General features: G+C 33.5%; 1 protein-coding gene across 1 annotated transcript in view; it reads left to right on the forward strand.

Moving 5' to 3' along the window:
• Uba5 (Ubiquitin-like activating enzyme 5) overlaps window positions 1-17,535 on the forward strand; it is a 135,068-nt gene that overhangs the window by 108,956 nt on the left and 8,577 nt on the right. The window contains exon 10 of the mRNA XM_090408563.1: window positions 8,289-8,364. Within this exon, the coding sequence (XP_090264689.1) occupies window positions 8,289-8,364 (76 nt within the window). The remainder of the gene's footprint in view (window positions 1-8,288; window positions 8,365-17,535) is intronic.

Below are 17,535 nucleotides of genomic sequence, written 5' to 3' on the forward strand. Positions count from 1 at the left end.
GTGTGGTCTCAAAAAGGTCCACTTCTTCCTTCAAAGAAGTAACAGATTGATTCTCGGGGTATAGTGTCTTGGTCTGACATCAGCTCACTGCTCCAAAACATGCTAGTAGTAGTACAATCGTGTTAAGGAGAAAGAGAGATGGGAAATTGGGATTAGATCAGATCAGAAATGGATCAGTAGATGTCATTTAAGAATTGCAGAAAAAAAATGGATGTGTGTGAGGGGAGGGGGGGGACAACCTCCAGGTAGATCTCTTGGAAGTGTATAGCTGTGTCAAGAAAAAATTTTTTAGCATAAAAGACAAACTGTGAAGAGAATCCATAAATTACCTTTTTATTAGCACTTTAAGTTCTGAGTTCATAGCCTTCTTTCAGATTCCTCATATTTATCACGTAGGAACCAGAGATATATATGGAAGCATGTATCAGGTGGTTATATATATTATATGTAAGCTGTTAATTAGTGTATATAATCATATTAATTTTTTTTAATCTAATGTGTTTTCCTATATGGATTGAGGAAATTCCTTTAGCTCAAATTTTTTGAAAGATCACTAAGTATCGTGTGTCTACTCTTATGCATGACTGATGACCAACCCCAATGTCAATGATTTCTTGAGGAAGTGTTCAGTGGACAGCTGTTACCACTGTCGGGTCCTAAACTCTTAGATGTACATAATTATTGTCTGAAGTACTAAAAGTTCTGTGATCTGTTTTTTGTTGAAAATATCCCAGATTCTGGTAGGAAAAATGACTTGCCTAGTTCAGAGATCAACTCACTTAGGAACCGGTTTAAAAAAGACCTAGGAAGAGTCCTTAGTTGCTGACTATAGCAATTAAAATCAAATGTACACTGATCTTTCTTCTAATGGTCTAATGTTATGGAGGGAAGATGTCATTTCTACAGGGCTACTTTCTAATTCATAATAAAAGAAAAAGTGCTGAAGATTTGCATTTAGTGATAGATCCGTGGACATAGTTTTTTTTAAAAAAATTAATATAATTATCTTCTAATGCCTCTTGGATTTTTCAACAATCTATATAGGAAAACTAATAAAAAACAAAGGGGAAAAAGTTATCTACCACCTTTTTAAGGAAACCTGTAAGTTTGAAACTTTGCTGGCAGGTTAGTAGAGCCTAATTAAAAGGTATTATTTCTGGGAAATTTCCCATGTTAATACCCGTGGTACATGTACCCACCCTTAATAATAATAATATTATACATATATTTAAAAAACCTGGGTTTTTCAAATAATTCCCCCACATGACTTTGTAAAAGAAGGGGTACTCCTAAACGAAAATGGGCTATATATTAGTCATTAAAATATGAGCCTAATTAAAATACTAATGAAAGTTATGGACTATTTGAAGTTATGGTCTTCAGTGGTAGAAATCTGCCACTTAAAAAGTGGTCTTAAGTTTTTAAGCGGTGGATGAATTTTAACTTGGCCATCCTGTTTATTGGAGCCTGAAGTGGCTTAAAAAAAGTTCTGTCTGGTATCTAAGAACAGAATTTCTGGATTATATCTAATTTAGTTCATTCATGGTTCTAATGGTAATTTACTATAGGTTTACAACCTTTAGTGAGTGGGATCTACATAAAGTAGATCTTATGTGGTACTAAGTAGTACTTATGCTCTCCATTTATTACTGATATTTTTGAACCACTGTAGTTTCATGTGTATATTGCATAGTAACTTATATTCAAAATGGATAAATTTATTCACTTTTTTTAATGTAAATTTTAAAGTTTCATTTACAAATCAGGCTTTTTAGGCTCTTTCTTTTATATAGCATATGAAAAAGGTCTGAGAAGAATTATTGATGAGCAATGGAAAGCAGCCAAGATTTGACAGAACTCCAAAGAATTTAATAGAATAAATCAGTGTGATAGAGATGCATGAAAAAATAAAAGAAATTAGCTCAATTTCCTTTAAAATCTTCATTTTTTTTTTTTTTTTTTTTTTCATTTAATGAAAAACTTTTTTAAAATTTGTAACTACCCATCATACTCTTATGATTTAATTTTTAAATTGTAAAATTTGCTTTAAAGTCCCAAACAATTGTTTTTAACCTGATACTCGTACTTTCTTTCACAACAGACACGTTTCACTTTTGGCTGCAGAGTTTAATAGCAAGATTGGAAACATACTTTACCTTAGCACCATGGATTAGATAGTCTTTGGATACTTTGCTTTCCAGAGACCAAACATGAAACTCTTGCAAGCTACTTCAAGCCTCCAGTAAGCATTAATGATTCAGACCAGGTGATAAAAATCAGCTGTTACCTAATTTCAAGCAATTTTGCAAAACAAAATTTAAAAAAACACTTTAGAGTTTTCTGAAATATGAATTTTATAAAGCTGAAAGATCTTTGATAGATTTCTTGGATAGACAGCAGCATAGATTCTGAGTCTATTAATACCAAAAATATAAATTCGTTAGTAAATATCCATTTTTGATTTGAAAATGAACATTTTAGGATCTTCAGCATTTATTATTTCCTTATCATGTTGTCTTCCTCATACGTATTGGACTCGATAACCTGTCAGTCGTTCAAAGAAGAAATGTAAAGAAGTTTGAAAGTGAATAAAAGTTGAGCAGCTCTCAGATGTGAATTGTAGACTAAAATACACAGACATTATTCAGGAAAAAAAAATTAAAGTTTGATAACAAGAACCAAACCTCGGTGATTCATTTGCAATCCCTAAAGAAAGCATTGATTGACTCAGCCAGAGAGGCATGTGATAAGGTTGTCTGCAAGGATAGAGAAATAAGAACTCAATGATGGACACAGGAATTTAAGTAGAAGCAGTGAAGGAAAAGAAGAGAGCATATCAAAAGTTCCTGGCAAATAAGTCAGCTCTTAGAGAATACAGAGACAAATGTAAGAAAGCTAAACACTGTGTTAAACTAGCTAAACAAAAGTCATGGGAAGACTTTGGCAAGAACACAGAACATAAATATCAGAAAGGTGGCAAAATATTCTAGAGGCTGTTGAAAAAGCTCAGCAATGGAAGAAAGAGTGCTGTAAAAGGAATTAGAGATTATAAAGGTGACATGAAAACTGGAGAAAAAAATATCCTTGAAGTATGGAGTAATTACTTCGAAAAATTGCTAAATGAAACAATCAGTGACAGCACAGTGGTAAAAAACACTGACCAAGCATGGAGCAGGAATAGATCTTCATACTTGAAGTAGAAAAAGCCATCAAAAGCCTGAAATGTGGAAAGGCAGCTGGAGTAGATGATATTCGACCAGAAATGCTCAAGTATGAAGGTATAGTCTTACAGTGGCTGCTTCATAGTTCAGTAGGCCTGAACAGAGGGACGAATTCCAGATGATTATAATACCCATATATGAAAAGGGAAATAAAACTGAATGTGATAATTACAGAGGCATTTCATTACTGAGTGTTCCTGGTAAGATTTACTCAACTATACTTGAGAAATGGTTGAGAAGGATTGTTGAAGAAAAGCTTTGTGAAGAACAAGCTGGATTCAGGCCAAATGGAGGCTGTCAAGATCAGATTTTCACTTTACGATAAATAGTTGAGAAATCATGGGAAATAACAAAGATTTGTATTTAAGTTTTGTTGATCTGGAAAAGGCATATAAAAAGGTGCCAAGAGAGAAGCTATTCAAAACGCTACAGTTATATGGTGTCAGTGGGGCATTATATCAAGCAATACTTAGTCTTTGTATTGTAAGTCAGCAGTTAGATTTGAAGGTAGAACAGGAAGATGGTTCAATGCTAAATCTGGTGTGAGACAAGGATGTATATTATCCCCTCTGTTATTCATTATCTGTAATGATCACATTATGAAGGAAAGTGGTATTAAACCTGATATCAAAATTGGAGATGTTAATGTCAGCTCTTTGCTTTATGCAGACGATGGTATACTTTTAAATAAATCCGCTACAAGTCTTCAAGATTCCCTGACTAAATTGAATAACTGTTGTAATAGATATGGTATGAAGGTTAGCAATAAAAAGACAAAGACAATGAAAATAGGCAGAATCATTGAAAATGTCAACTGTGTTGTGAATGGAGAACCTGTGGAACAAGTAAAACATTTCAGCTACTTAGGCACAATTTTTAGTGAAGATGGTAAATTAAATAAAGAAATAGACAACAAAATCAACAAAGCTGGTATGGTAGGAAGTGAATTGAATAAATTCATATGGAATAAGAGAGAAATTAGCCAAAACTCTAAATTAGCTGTATACAAGAGTGTTTAAACCAATTTTAACTTATGGATCTAAGAGCTGGGTTAGAAGTAAAACACTTGACCAAGGACTAGAGACTGCAGATATGAGAGTCCTGAAAAGATTAGGGTCATCAATGGCAATATCATATTAAAAACGAGGATATTAGGAAAGAACTTGATATTGTCAGCATTCAGGAATGCATTAGTAGAGCTAATTTCAGGTGGTATGGTCACTTAAGCAGAATGGGAGAGGAAAGATTAGCAAAACAAGTGTTCTCTGCCAGGTTGGTAGGAAAAAGACCTAGATGAAGACCAAGATATAGGTGGATTGATACAGTAAAAAGTGCCTTAGAAGACAGAAATATAAGACCTGATAATATTGGAGTCTTGACATTTAACAGACTGATTTGGAGGAAAATTGTAGATAGGAAGTTAGTAATGATGTAAATTTTTCATGTAGTATTATCATATCCTGTACACCCCTTGAGGGTATATATCATGAATTTGATGATGATGATGAACTGGTTGGACTGTTAATGAATGCAATAGGTGATACTGCGAGAAACTAGAAATAAGTGAAATTTTGTATGATTTTCTTCCATAAAATCAAGAAAAGTAAACTTTAAATAATTCAATTCTTTTCATACATTTCTTTTTCCATTAAAAATTAAATTATTCTTATCATTGTGCAATTTTTCTAGTTTGTGCATCTCTAGTTATATTAGCTTATAGCCCAGTAATCGGCAACTTATGTATCTAATTCTGTCTACATTTTTGTATGTTTTGTGATTTTTGTTGTGTTGTTAATATATGTATTTTTCAAAGTACATGACTTTACAGAAAAATATGTGTTTTGAGATTTTAGCTGTTAAATTTTAACTACTTTTTTTTAAAAAAGGTAAAGGGTGCTCAACTTAAATTTGCATTAGGGTGCCAGGAACCTCTAGAGCCAGCACTGGCAACAGCCATTTGGTATCCTATCAAATGCCTTGGCAAAGTTTGGCAGTATCACAGTGTATCGATTCCCTAAGTCATCTATTACATTATTTTAAAATATGAGCAGATTGCTCAAGCAGGATATCTCTTTAGTATAATGCTGTTCTTTTCAAAGTGTCCATCAACATTTCTCTAGCCCAGTACTTAACTCCTCTAAAATCATCACTACCATTAAAAAGATACTGTTAGGTATATTTACAGTGCAGGCTAAAGGCAACCCAAAAGAATCTTCTCGTTATTCTGCATGTAAAAGAAAGAATCATTGTGGAAGAATAACTCTGGAGAATGCAGATGATATCCTGGTATAAGAAGCACATGAAAATGTTCAAATAATGAGTGTTCACTTCACTATGATCTATCAATAAGGCATATGTAAGATAGCACAAAGTGCTATCATTACATTGGATGAAGAGATACGGGTGCTTGAGAAAGAAGTTCAAGAGTTGTTGCATAACCTGGATATGATTTCAGCAAGAGAGAGAGAGAGAAATGGGATATCAATACATATGTTAAAGGAACATTCAGCCAAACTGGCTAGAATCCTTGACACATTTATACTATATAACTTGAGTATCAGTTCAGAACATATCCCAAAGGAATGGAAACAATATATGATAATAGAGCAAGGGTGGTGCAAAACCGATGTGTCTAATTAGGTTAGTAGTTAGTATCTCTTCATCCAATGTAATGATAGCACTTTGTGCTATCTTATTGATAGATCATAGTGAAGTGAACACTCATTATTTGAACATTTTCATGTGCTTCTTATACCAGGATATCATCTGCATTCTCCAGAGTTATTCTTCCACATTGATTCTTTCTTTTACATGCAGAATAACGAGAAGATTCTTTTGGGTTGCCTTTAGCCTGCACTGTAAATGTTCCTGGGTGTTAATGACAACTTTAATTTATCATTTTAACATGAGTCTTAGATTGACTCTCAAGTTCCAAAGGAGGGAAAGAGGGCAAAATTGTTCTGCTTCATAAAGGGGGTGATAAGACTACACCTTCAAATTAAAGGCCAGTCTGCTTGCCTGGAGTTGTAGCCCAGCTGTTAGAGAAGCATTGACATTCTCTTTGATAGACAGTTATTATAACAAGGTGACAAATACATCAGACAAGGTGGGGATGACAAGGATGCATATATAGTAGTATATTTAGATTTTGCAACAGCCTTCGATAAATTGCCACATACGGTAGCAATTAAATTGGAACAGATGGCAGATTAGTGTGTGGATTGGAGATTGTCTGTCTGATAGGTAAGAGCATGTTGTGTATGGGGGAGCAATATCCCAGAAAAGGAAAGTCACTAGGGGTCTGTTTTGGAGCAATTGTTTATTTTGTATAAATGACATTGGAAGGGCTTCCATTGTGCAAGGCTTTGATCAGATCACATATGGATTACTGTGCAGAGATTTGGTAACCTGATTTTCAAAAGGATAATGAGTTGTTGCAGAGAGTTCAGAGACAATTCATGTGGATGAGATTTTTCATAGAATATCTAGAAATGATATGAGGAGTAGATTTGTTGCATGGAGAGTGGTGGGTGATTGGAATGCATTGCCTGAAAGTGTGAGTACAGAGACAATGAATGCATTTAAATAAAGCTATGATGAGGTGTGCATATGAGAGTGTGATCTCCCATGATGAGCCTCTTGACTCCATGGAGGTCTTATAATAATAAATAACATATATATATATGTATTACACTATGTATAGCCTCCATAGTGTAATTGGAAGAACAATGGAACATCGTGCTCTTTGATTGGTTTTAGACCTCCTGTATATAAACAAGATTTTAAGAATGCAATCACGCTGCCTTACATCAAGAATGTTACAAAATGCAAAGTTACTCTGTGAGTACAATGTTAAAGCAGTTTTTTACCATTTCATAAAATCTCCAGATTCTCACATTTACCAAAACTTCCACCATCCCATGAAAAAACAGGCATTTATGAGATTCATTGCTCTTGTGGCATTTGCTATGTAGGCCAAACAGGAAGGTCAGGGGAGATCTGATGTATGAACATGTATGAAGTGTCAAAAAAAAAAAAAAAAGACAGCATAAATCAAGTTTGACATCCCATGCAACTACTATAGGCCATCAAGTAGTTTGGCAAAAAACAAAAATGCTTTATATTAATCATACTTAATGTTGAAAGTATGCACAGAATGAGTCAAGTTTCTGTCTAGCATGGATGTGTTTAAAGTCCTTAAAAACAATTACTTCATGTTTCGAAGTCTGACTACAGAAAATTCAAGGCTCTAAAGAGAAGAAGTCAAAGAGGTTAGATAATTTTTAGAACCTTGAGAGCAGGAGACAGCAAATGAATGCGACATAATGGGGCGAGGAAACCTTAGCCAGACATTTAAAAATAAAAAAAAATTCCAGATTTGCCATTTCTATGGAATATCAGATTGCATAAATGCCACCTTTGTGTAGTTTGGACAGTCAAGGTGGAAAGTGGTTGCTTGCTTCTGTAGTTTAAGGTTCAATTAGAAACAAGATGTCAGGATCTGGATGTTTGCAAAATATGATGTATGCCATTTATGTTTGTTTATGCTGCAGATGTGACTTTACATGGAGTTTTATATATATTTTTCGTGTGTTATTTTTTGAAGAAGGCTATTAAAACTACAGTAATACTGAGTTTTTTCTTTTCTGTTAGATGAAGAGGTAATGAGAGAGCACTACGTGTTTGTCCTCTCCAGTTATCTACTAATATGTTCCAGAGGCCATGTTATCCCTTGTCATAACATAGCTTCAGCAGTGCCCTTTCTATAGTACTTGGACAACTCCCACCAGGTGTGTGTAGAAAAGTGGATGTCAACAGCATAATGCATCATATGATTGAAAACCTATAGCAACCAGTTTTAATTGCTAAATTCTTTACTGGGACCCCTCCCCCTTGCCATTACTTGCACTGCATGAAAAAGAGGGAAAATAGAAGTCACATACTATCTAAATGAATTAGATTTAATTATCTAGCTTACTTATTAAACTGAATAAAGTAATTGGATAATGAAAACATTTTCATTAGAAACTGAACAATTTTTAAGAATTGTCTTAATTGATTTGATAGGAAAAGGAAATTCAGAAACCTAAAGAATCAGTAGTAGAAATAAAAGATGAAGTTTTACATGAAGACAATGAGTGGGGTAAGTTAACATATTATATTTAATTGATCTTGAAGTTTGTGATCCCTTGCAATGGATTTTCAATGGACATATTAATATATTAAAATAATAATTGGTATTAAGTTTTTTAAAAGGAAATTTGGCATCTCATCAACAGTATTCTATATTGTTGTTATTCCAGAGTATAAACAACAAAAATTAATTTCTTGAACTTACTAATATTTTGCTGAATTTCCAATCAGCATCCCCAGAGCACAAAATTACAAATGATATAGACATGTGACACTTAATTAGGTTGTTTTAGAAATAAATAATTGAAATTGCAAGTGTAAAGGAACTAATGTCCTAAAAAAGGTACCTTATAGGGGCCAGATAAAAATGAAATTAACTTAGTTTTATCTGGGTTTCTAGTCTTTGAGGTGTGTTATTTCTAACTTGACTTTTAAAGTTAGAAAAAACTTGAAAAGTAAAGCAGCTAATGTGGTGTTATTTTGACTAATTTCTCTCTTATTCTATGTAAATTTATTCAGTGACTCTCTGCCCATCATACTAGCTTTGCTTATTCTGCTATCCAAATTTGCTGTTTTTAACCAAAAATTGTGCCTTAATTACTGAAATATGTTATTTATTCTGTAGGTTCTCTATTGAAGATACAGCATGGGCTATTTTCCATAATTTTGTTTTTTTAATTGCAATTTTCATATTTTTCTTACAGCAGTTATTCAATATAGTGTCCTGAAGATTTTGTATGACAATTATTTGAGTATAGCATCTGCATAAAATAGAGATGGGATTGAATAACTCCAATTTTGATATTAGGTTTAATGCATTTTCTTTCATGATGTAATATAGGTAGAGGTATCACAGTAGAGATGAAATGCATCCTTGTCTTATCTAATATTATATCAAACTATTATCCTGCTTCAATTCTGACTGCTGACTTACAAATAGGGTTATTTATATATATATATATATATACGAGGACTGTTCAATAAGTAATAAGACTAATTTTACTGTCACAAAACCACTCATCACAATATTAATTTTTTTGGAATAAAGAAATGTTGCTGTCTGTATTAACAAAAGAGGTTGATAGATGGCATATACAGGCTGATGTGCCAGAGTGTCATGTGACTAAACACAAGCTTGTTTCGGTGCGCCTACGAACCTCGACCAGTCGTCGAAATGGAAGCGTCCTTGGAACAGCATTATGCGATTAAATTTTGTGTGCGTTTGCAAAAATTGGCATAGGACACTTTTAACATGATACGCAAAGCTTTCCACGATGAAGCAATGTCGACGGCAAGAGTTTTTCGCTGGCATAAAACTTTTAAGGAAGGAAGGCAAAATGTGGAAGACCTTCAACGTCCATCACAGAAACAATGATCAACACAGCAGCGATTATCATCAAGGAGGATCGCAGAATTACAGTACGCCAGCTGCATGTTGTCCTGAATATTTCTGTGGGAAGTGTTCACTCATTTGGGACTGAAACGTGTTTGCGCCCGATGGATTCCCAAACTCTTGACACCGGAGCAAATGCAGCATCGAGTGGATGTGTGCACAGAATGGAAAGAAAGACTGGAACAAGAAGGCGACAACTTCTTAAGCTTGTCCGATGCCGATTTTTGCAAATGCACACAAAATTTAATTGCTCGTAGGCACGCCGAAACAAGCTTGCATTTAGTCACGTAACACTGGCACATCAGCCCGTATCTATCAACCTCTTTTGTTAATACAGACAGCAACATTTCTTTATTCCAAAGAAATTAATATTGTGATGAGTGGTTTCGCGATAGTAAAATTAGTTTTATTACCTATCGAACAGCCTACGTATATGTATGTATATATATATATATATATATATATATATACAGGTAGTCCTTGACTTACGACGATTCGCACTTACGATGGCCAAAAATTATTATTAAAAATTCTCTAATTTAACTTTGCTGCCAGCATATATATCACATTGCTTTTGTACATGCATCACAGCGTCACCATTAGTCGACAAGCAAAGCCTATCACCAATACATAATAGCCGCTGCTATGATTCACCCACTTCTAACATCACAGCATTTGACACATTAATTGCTAATCATCAGTCAAAGTGTTTGTTTCTCTCGTTGCAATTTTTGTATGTCGTCATAACCCTATCATGTCCAGTAAGAGAAATAATACTACTGATGAAAATTCCAACATAAAAAAGATGGTGAAGAAAGCTTGAAGTTTAGATGTTAAAATGAAGGTCATTAAAGCATATGACAAAGGAAAGAAAGTCAGTGAAATAGCACGAGAAGAAAAACTATCGCATTCAACTGTTTCAACAGTTATAAATGATAAATCAAGAATAATGGAGACAGCTAAAGGGGCAGTTAATATGAAATGTACAATTTTAATGAAAAAAAGAGAAGGGCCAATTCATGAAATGGAGAAGCTTTTAATGATATGGATAGATGATCAAATCAACAAGAATATTCCCCTGTTTATTTACAATTCAAACAAAAGCATGCAGCCGATTTGATAATTTAAGGAAACAACAAGAAGATAAATATGGCGAGCATACATTTAGTACTAATAAAGGTTGGTTTTATCTTCGATTCAAAAGCTGATTTAACTTGCATAACATATGAATAACGGGAGAAACTGCCAAAATTTTCAAGAAAAATCTGAAAGAGATGATAAAAGAAGAAGGTTATTTGATAGAGTAAATTGTTAACGTAGATGAAATCGGACTGTTCTGGAAAAGAATGCCAGAACGAACTTGCATTTACAGAGAAGCTACATCAGCACCTGGTTTTAAGGCATTTAAAAATAGGATTGTTTCTTCTTGGAGGAAATGCTGCTGGTTTTAAATTAAAACCATTTCTTGTTTGCCGTTCACAAAACTTCAGAGCTTTGAAAAACATTGACAAGAATAAGTTTCCGGTTTACTACAGAAGTAATCCTAATGCTTGAATGACAATTGTTTTATTTGAAGACTGGTTCTTAAATTGTTTTATTCCAGAAGTACATGCCTACTGTCTTGAAAAAAAACATTCCTTTTAAAATTCTATAGCTGCTTGACAATGCTCCAGGACATCCTCTTTACATGAGCGATTTGAATGAAAATATAAACATGATGTAGCTACAGCCCAATACGACATCTATGATTCAACCTGTGGATCAAGATTCGATTGCTACATTCAAGACATATTATCTGAAAACTACATTTTCTCAAACAATAACAGCAATGGACAATGATGCTATAACATTACGTGATTTTTGGAAAAATTACGATATTAACCAATGAAATAACGGGAGAAACTGAACAAATTGGTGAAGAAATCGTTGAAATTGCAAGAAAACCGGATCTAGAAATCAATATTACCGATATAAAAGAATTAACAGATACGAAGAAGGTGAACTAACTGATCAAGGCTCGATTTTCTGAAATGAAAGAGTTGTAGAAGAAGAAGAGAAATTGTTAAAAAAATTTACTGTAAAAGGATTAGCTGAAGTATTTTCTAAACTAAATCAAGGACTTCGGCTGCTCGAAAATATGGATCAAGACACTGATCGCTTTGCTGAAGTCAAAAAGCAAATTTGAGACGCAGTCAGATGTTATCGCAAAATATATAAAGAAAAAAAAAGAAAAAACTCAACAGACAACATTAACCAATTTTCTTATTAAAAAAAGCTATTCCTGATTGCGAGAAATAACCATATCGTCCAAATGACAGTTACTCAACTGTTTAATTAAAGACACTAATATTTAAAGGAATTTCAAATTAAAGTGCACCATTTTTGATATGTTTATGTAATTTTTTCTTAAATTTTTCTTTCTTAATTTTGTATTTATGTATTTATATGTATATGTGCTAATAAATAATTTATAAAGGTTTATGTAAGTTTATCCATTTTTAACCATTTTAAGTTAAATAGAAACTTATAACAGAAATCAAACAAATTAAGAATTTAAAAAAAAGTTCTCGACTTACATCAGAATCAACTTACGACGGAGACGTTGGAACGGAACCCCATCGTAAGTCAAGGACTATCTGTGTATATATATACATATATGTGTGGCAAGACTGGTTTACTCGGTGGAGAGACATGTTTTTTCAAAAATTAAATTACTGGATACTGAGAGAGAAAAGTAAATTATAGTTTATTAGCACAACTAGTTTCCCCTTTTAACAGACTTCTTCAGGTGCATAAAAAAGAGAAAACCAAGAAAAAGACATGAAGGAATAAACTCTACACAAACAACGTGTTAGCATACACAGTTCAGTATTAAAGCGTTGCTATTTGGACATTTAAAATTGTTCTTTGGATAACCTCATTTTATGGGCGTGCATGCACATGCATCCAGAATCTCGTGAACGCCAAATTTGGATAGCAGCACAATGACAGGTAATAACTTGTCTGATAGGTAATAACTTATAACTAAGGTTGTTATTTGATGTATAGGATTAAGAATGATTTCTTTAGATTCCATTATCCTTCTTTCTAGTTTGTCGTAGCAACAAAAGATATTATTTGATCTGTCCCATAGAACTGAATGGATGATGCTTTCTTCATTAGTGTTAGCAGAAAACAGAACGTGGTTAGACAGAGCACTAGCCCGTGTTCTGCCGTATATAATGCCCTCTTGTGTTTTTTAATACTTAGCTCAATGGACTTCTCAGCCTGGCCAAAATATGATTTTTCACAGTTACACCAGATTTGGTAGATGCCAGGATATTTAAGGTTGTCATGCCTTGGTTTATGTTGGCTCAGTAAGGAACGGAGTTTAAGAATGGGAGTGAATAATGTCTTAATGAATTTCATAAGAACTTTGGCCAATTTGGGTGAAACAGAGCTGATATATGGTACAGAAATATGATCTTTTATACTGTTAGTGTCTTCACTATGGCATGGAAAGGATTTAAAAATAATTTATTAATTGTTTTCTTGGAATAACCATTCTGTTGGAAAGTAGTACAAAGAAATTAAAGCTCTTTGTTAATCTCCTCCTCACAACAAGGAAGTGAGCACGATTTCCTAGCATCAAGATGATTCCAAGTTTTTGAGGTGGATAATGGTGGGCTGAGAGTGGAGATATCTGTTGGTGTGAGTAGGTTTCCTGTAAATGAGATTTTTAATTTTTCAGAGAAGTGAGTGAGTTTAACATCTAAAAAAGGAAGAGAACCATTAACTTCTAATTCAACAGTGAACTTGATGTTTGGGTGTGGACTATTCAGGTGATCAAGGAAGTTCTGAAGAGATTCACAGCCGTGGCTCCAAATTAGAAAAATGTCATCTATATATCTTTTCCATATTCTTGGTTTTAAAGAAAAAGAGGAGATAGCCTTTTCTTCAAAATATTCTAGATAAATGTTTGCTAGAATAGGCAATAATGGGTTGCCTAGCTAGACCAGAATTTTGTTTGTAGATAGTATCTTTAAACTTGAAATAGCCAGAATGAATACAGTGAGTTATAGAAATATTTTTTATACTTGAGACAAATTCAACCAAATTTTTAATAAACGATGATGTGCCAGAACATTTAAACAAACCATTTAAGTAATTTTGCTAAGTATTTTGAAATTATTACTAACTAAAATTGAAAAAGCCACCACCTTCCTTCCTACACAAGAAGCAAATCTACTCCATATGGAATCTATTTTCATTATCAGCAATGCCAAACCCTTGGCTGACAACATCTCTCAATGAGAACGTCTAGCTACTAAAAACCAACAAAAGAACAAAGAAATAATAATCCCTCTGGCTGATAAAGGTAACACTACAGTGGTGCTAATATTGAAGATTACGACAACAAAATGGTGGACTTACTCAGCCCTTGAAAGGGATCCTACCCCTGAACTCCATAATCATACTAACAACCTTCTGAGAACAACGACAGAATTTCCAAGGAACATTTTTCGATCTCTTTGATCCCCTTCATCCGTTAATTCCTAGATTATATGCATTACCAGAAATACATAAAGAGAACACTCCATTATGACCAATTGTAGAAGGAATCGACTCTCCCACTTATAACCTTTCAAAATACTTAGCAAAATTACTTAAATGTTTTTCTGGCACGTCTTCGTTATTAAAAATTCAGTTGATTTGGCCTTGAGTATAAAAAACATTAAAAAAAATACTTAAAGAATAAAAAAATCATGGCCAGCTTTGATATAGTCTCCTTCTTTACTAATGTACCTACAGAAGAGGTTCTCTTACTACTGAAAGAAAAATTCAAAAAAAGGCCATGTCATTATTAACTCACTGTATTCATTCTGGCTATTTCAAGTTTAAAGATACTATCTACAAACAAAATTCTGGTCTAGCTAGGCAACCCATTATTGCCTATTCTAGCAAACATTTATCTAGAATATTTTGAAGAAAAGGCTATCTCCTCTTTTCCTTTAAAACCAAGAATATGGAAAAGATATATAGATGACATTTTTCTAATTTGGAGCCATGGCCGTGAATCTCTTCAGAACTTCCTTGATCACCTGAATAGTCCACACCCAAACATCAAGTTCACTGTTGAATTAGAAGTTCATGGTTCTCTTCCTTTTTTTAGATGTTAAACTCACTCGCTTCTCTGAAAAATTAAAAATCTCGATTTACAGGAAACCTACTCACACTAACAGATATCTCCACTCTCAGTCCCACCATTATCCACCTCAAAAACTAGGGATCATCTCGACACTAGGAAATCATGTTCGCTTTCTTGTTTGTGAAGAGGAGGAGGAGATTAACAAAGAGCTTAAATTACTTTGTACTACTTTCCAACAGAATGGTTATTCCAAGAAAATGATTCATAAATTATTATTTTTATGGCTATTTTGCCTGCTTTTTAAAGGTAACAGTACAGTGGCGCTAAATATTGAAGATTAGGACAAAAAAAGTTGGACTTACTATGTACAGACACTTACTCAGTCCTCGAAAGGGATCCTACCCCTGAACTCCATAATCATACTAACAACCTTCTGAGAACAATGACAGAATTTCCAAGGAACATTTGTCTATCCCTTCGATCCCTTCATCTGTTAATTAATAAATTACTTTTAAATCCTCTCCTATGCCATAGTGAAGACACCAATAGTATAAAAGGTCATATTTCTCTACCATATATCAGCTCTGTTTCACCCAAATTGGCATGAACTCCATAATCAATATCTCTATAAGAAATCCATTCTTAAGAAATACAAAATGAAGAGGTTATTCACTCCCTTTCATTTCCTTACTGAGCCGACCCAAACCAAGGCATGACAACCTTAAATATCCCAGTGTCTACCCAATCTGGTGTAACTGTGAAAAACCATATTTTAGCCAGACTGAGAAGTCCATTGGGCAATGTATTGAAGAACACGAAGGATGTTACATATGGCAGAACACGGGCTAGTGCTCTGTCTAACCACGTTCTGTTTTTTGCTAACACTAATGAAGAAAGCATCATCCATTCAGTTCTATGGGACAGATCAAATAATATCTTTTGTTGTTGCTACGACGAACTAGAAAGAAGGATAATGGAATCTAAAGAAATCATCCTTAATCCTATACTTCTTAATAACAACCTTAGTTATAACTTATCAGACTGTAATTGTGCTGCTAACCAAATTTGGCATTTGCGAGATTCTGAATGCATGCACATGCCCAACAATGAGGTTATCCAGAGAATAGTTTTAAATATCCAAACGGCAATGCTTGAATACTGTATGCTAACGTGTTTGTTTATAGTTTATTCCTTCATGTTTTTTGCTTGGTTTTCTCTTTTTTATGCACCTGAAGAAGTCTGTTAAAAGACAACTAGTTGTGCTAATAAACTATATTTTACTTTTATTCCTCAGTATCCAGTCATTTAATTAAAAAAATTTATATATATATATTGATCCTGCATATAAAAGGTTGCAATAACCTATATTACATCACTGTCATGTATGGGCATATATTGTTCTGCATTTGTCATCTTTACATCATATAATTGTAAGGGTTTAAACAGCTTTTCCCTTGGTACCTTAATTTATGCCTTTTTCAGATGTTACAAAATTTGAATAGAGTATCTTTTTTATATACCCATAATTTTTGTCTTAAAAAAAATTCCCAACAATCCTTATTTGGTTAAGCCTGGCTTGTTCTTCCTAATTTCTCTTGGAAACATTTTTAGATTCTTCTCAATTGTGCTTCTATAAATCTTAGCTGGGAACAGAGCAAGAGAATTCTCCTGTAATTCTCATATTCAGTTTTATTTTCCTTTTTTTTTAAATAGTGACTAGTACTATGAGTTCTTCAGTTGTATGGGAGTAGAATTATACAGTGTAGCCACTTGCAAAATCTTTAGACCTCCACATTTGAGCATTTTGAATATCATCCACTCCAGCTGCCTTACCACATTTCAAGTTTCTTCAAGTATTGATATGTACTCTGGATAGCATTGTCTTATATATTTTATATGACTGGTCCATCACTTATTTAACAATTTTGCAAAGGAATGACTTGAAACATTCAGAATATCTTCAGTTTTTAAGCCACCCATATCATTTCTGATTCTTTTTCATAAGTTTTTTTGAATGGTCTGTGGAGCATTTTTCTTCCTTTCTGATATTTATTTTCCATCTTCTTACTGAAAACTTCTTGTGACTTTTAACTATTTTTTAACTATTTTTTGCATATAACTTTCTTATATTTTTCCTCTGTGTTTTTTCAGGGTTCCTGCTGACTTAGCCAGGAACTTTGGATGATTTCTTCTTTTCTAGGACTGTTCCTTGAACTTCTCGAGTCTGCCATGAACTTTTGGAGTTTTCTGTCTTTACAAATAGCTTCACTGCATTCTTTTCTGACTGAATGAATAATTATTTATCTTCTGATTGTTCCACTGAGTCAAGGATTGATTCTTGTTTTCAAACTCTTATGTGTATACAGTGGTATCTCGCTAATTCGAACCTCTTTAGTCTGAACCCTCCAGTAATCCGAACTGTGGTTTGAAAGAAAAAAAAGTTTTATTTATTACATATTATTATTTTAACTATTATTATTTATTTTTTTATTATTACAATACAGTATAACTATGGTGATACACAAAAAGAGGAAATTCAAAACGTGCATAATTTGGTTAAAAATATAAATCCAGATGTTGAAATTTCACAAACAGATGTTATGGAATGGATTACAGGTAGAACCGAAAGTGAATTTGAAATCAAATCAAATGCTGAAATT

This window comes from Typopeltis vanoorti, chromosome 2 (genome assembly GCF_054136105.1).
Source record: "Typopeltis vanoorti isolate ZY-2024b chromosome 2, IOZ_Tvanoo_1.0, whole genome shotgun sequence".
NCBI classification, from domain to species: Eukaryota; Metazoa; Arthropoda; class Arachnida; order Uropygi; family Thelyphonidae; genus Typopeltis; species Typopeltis vanoorti.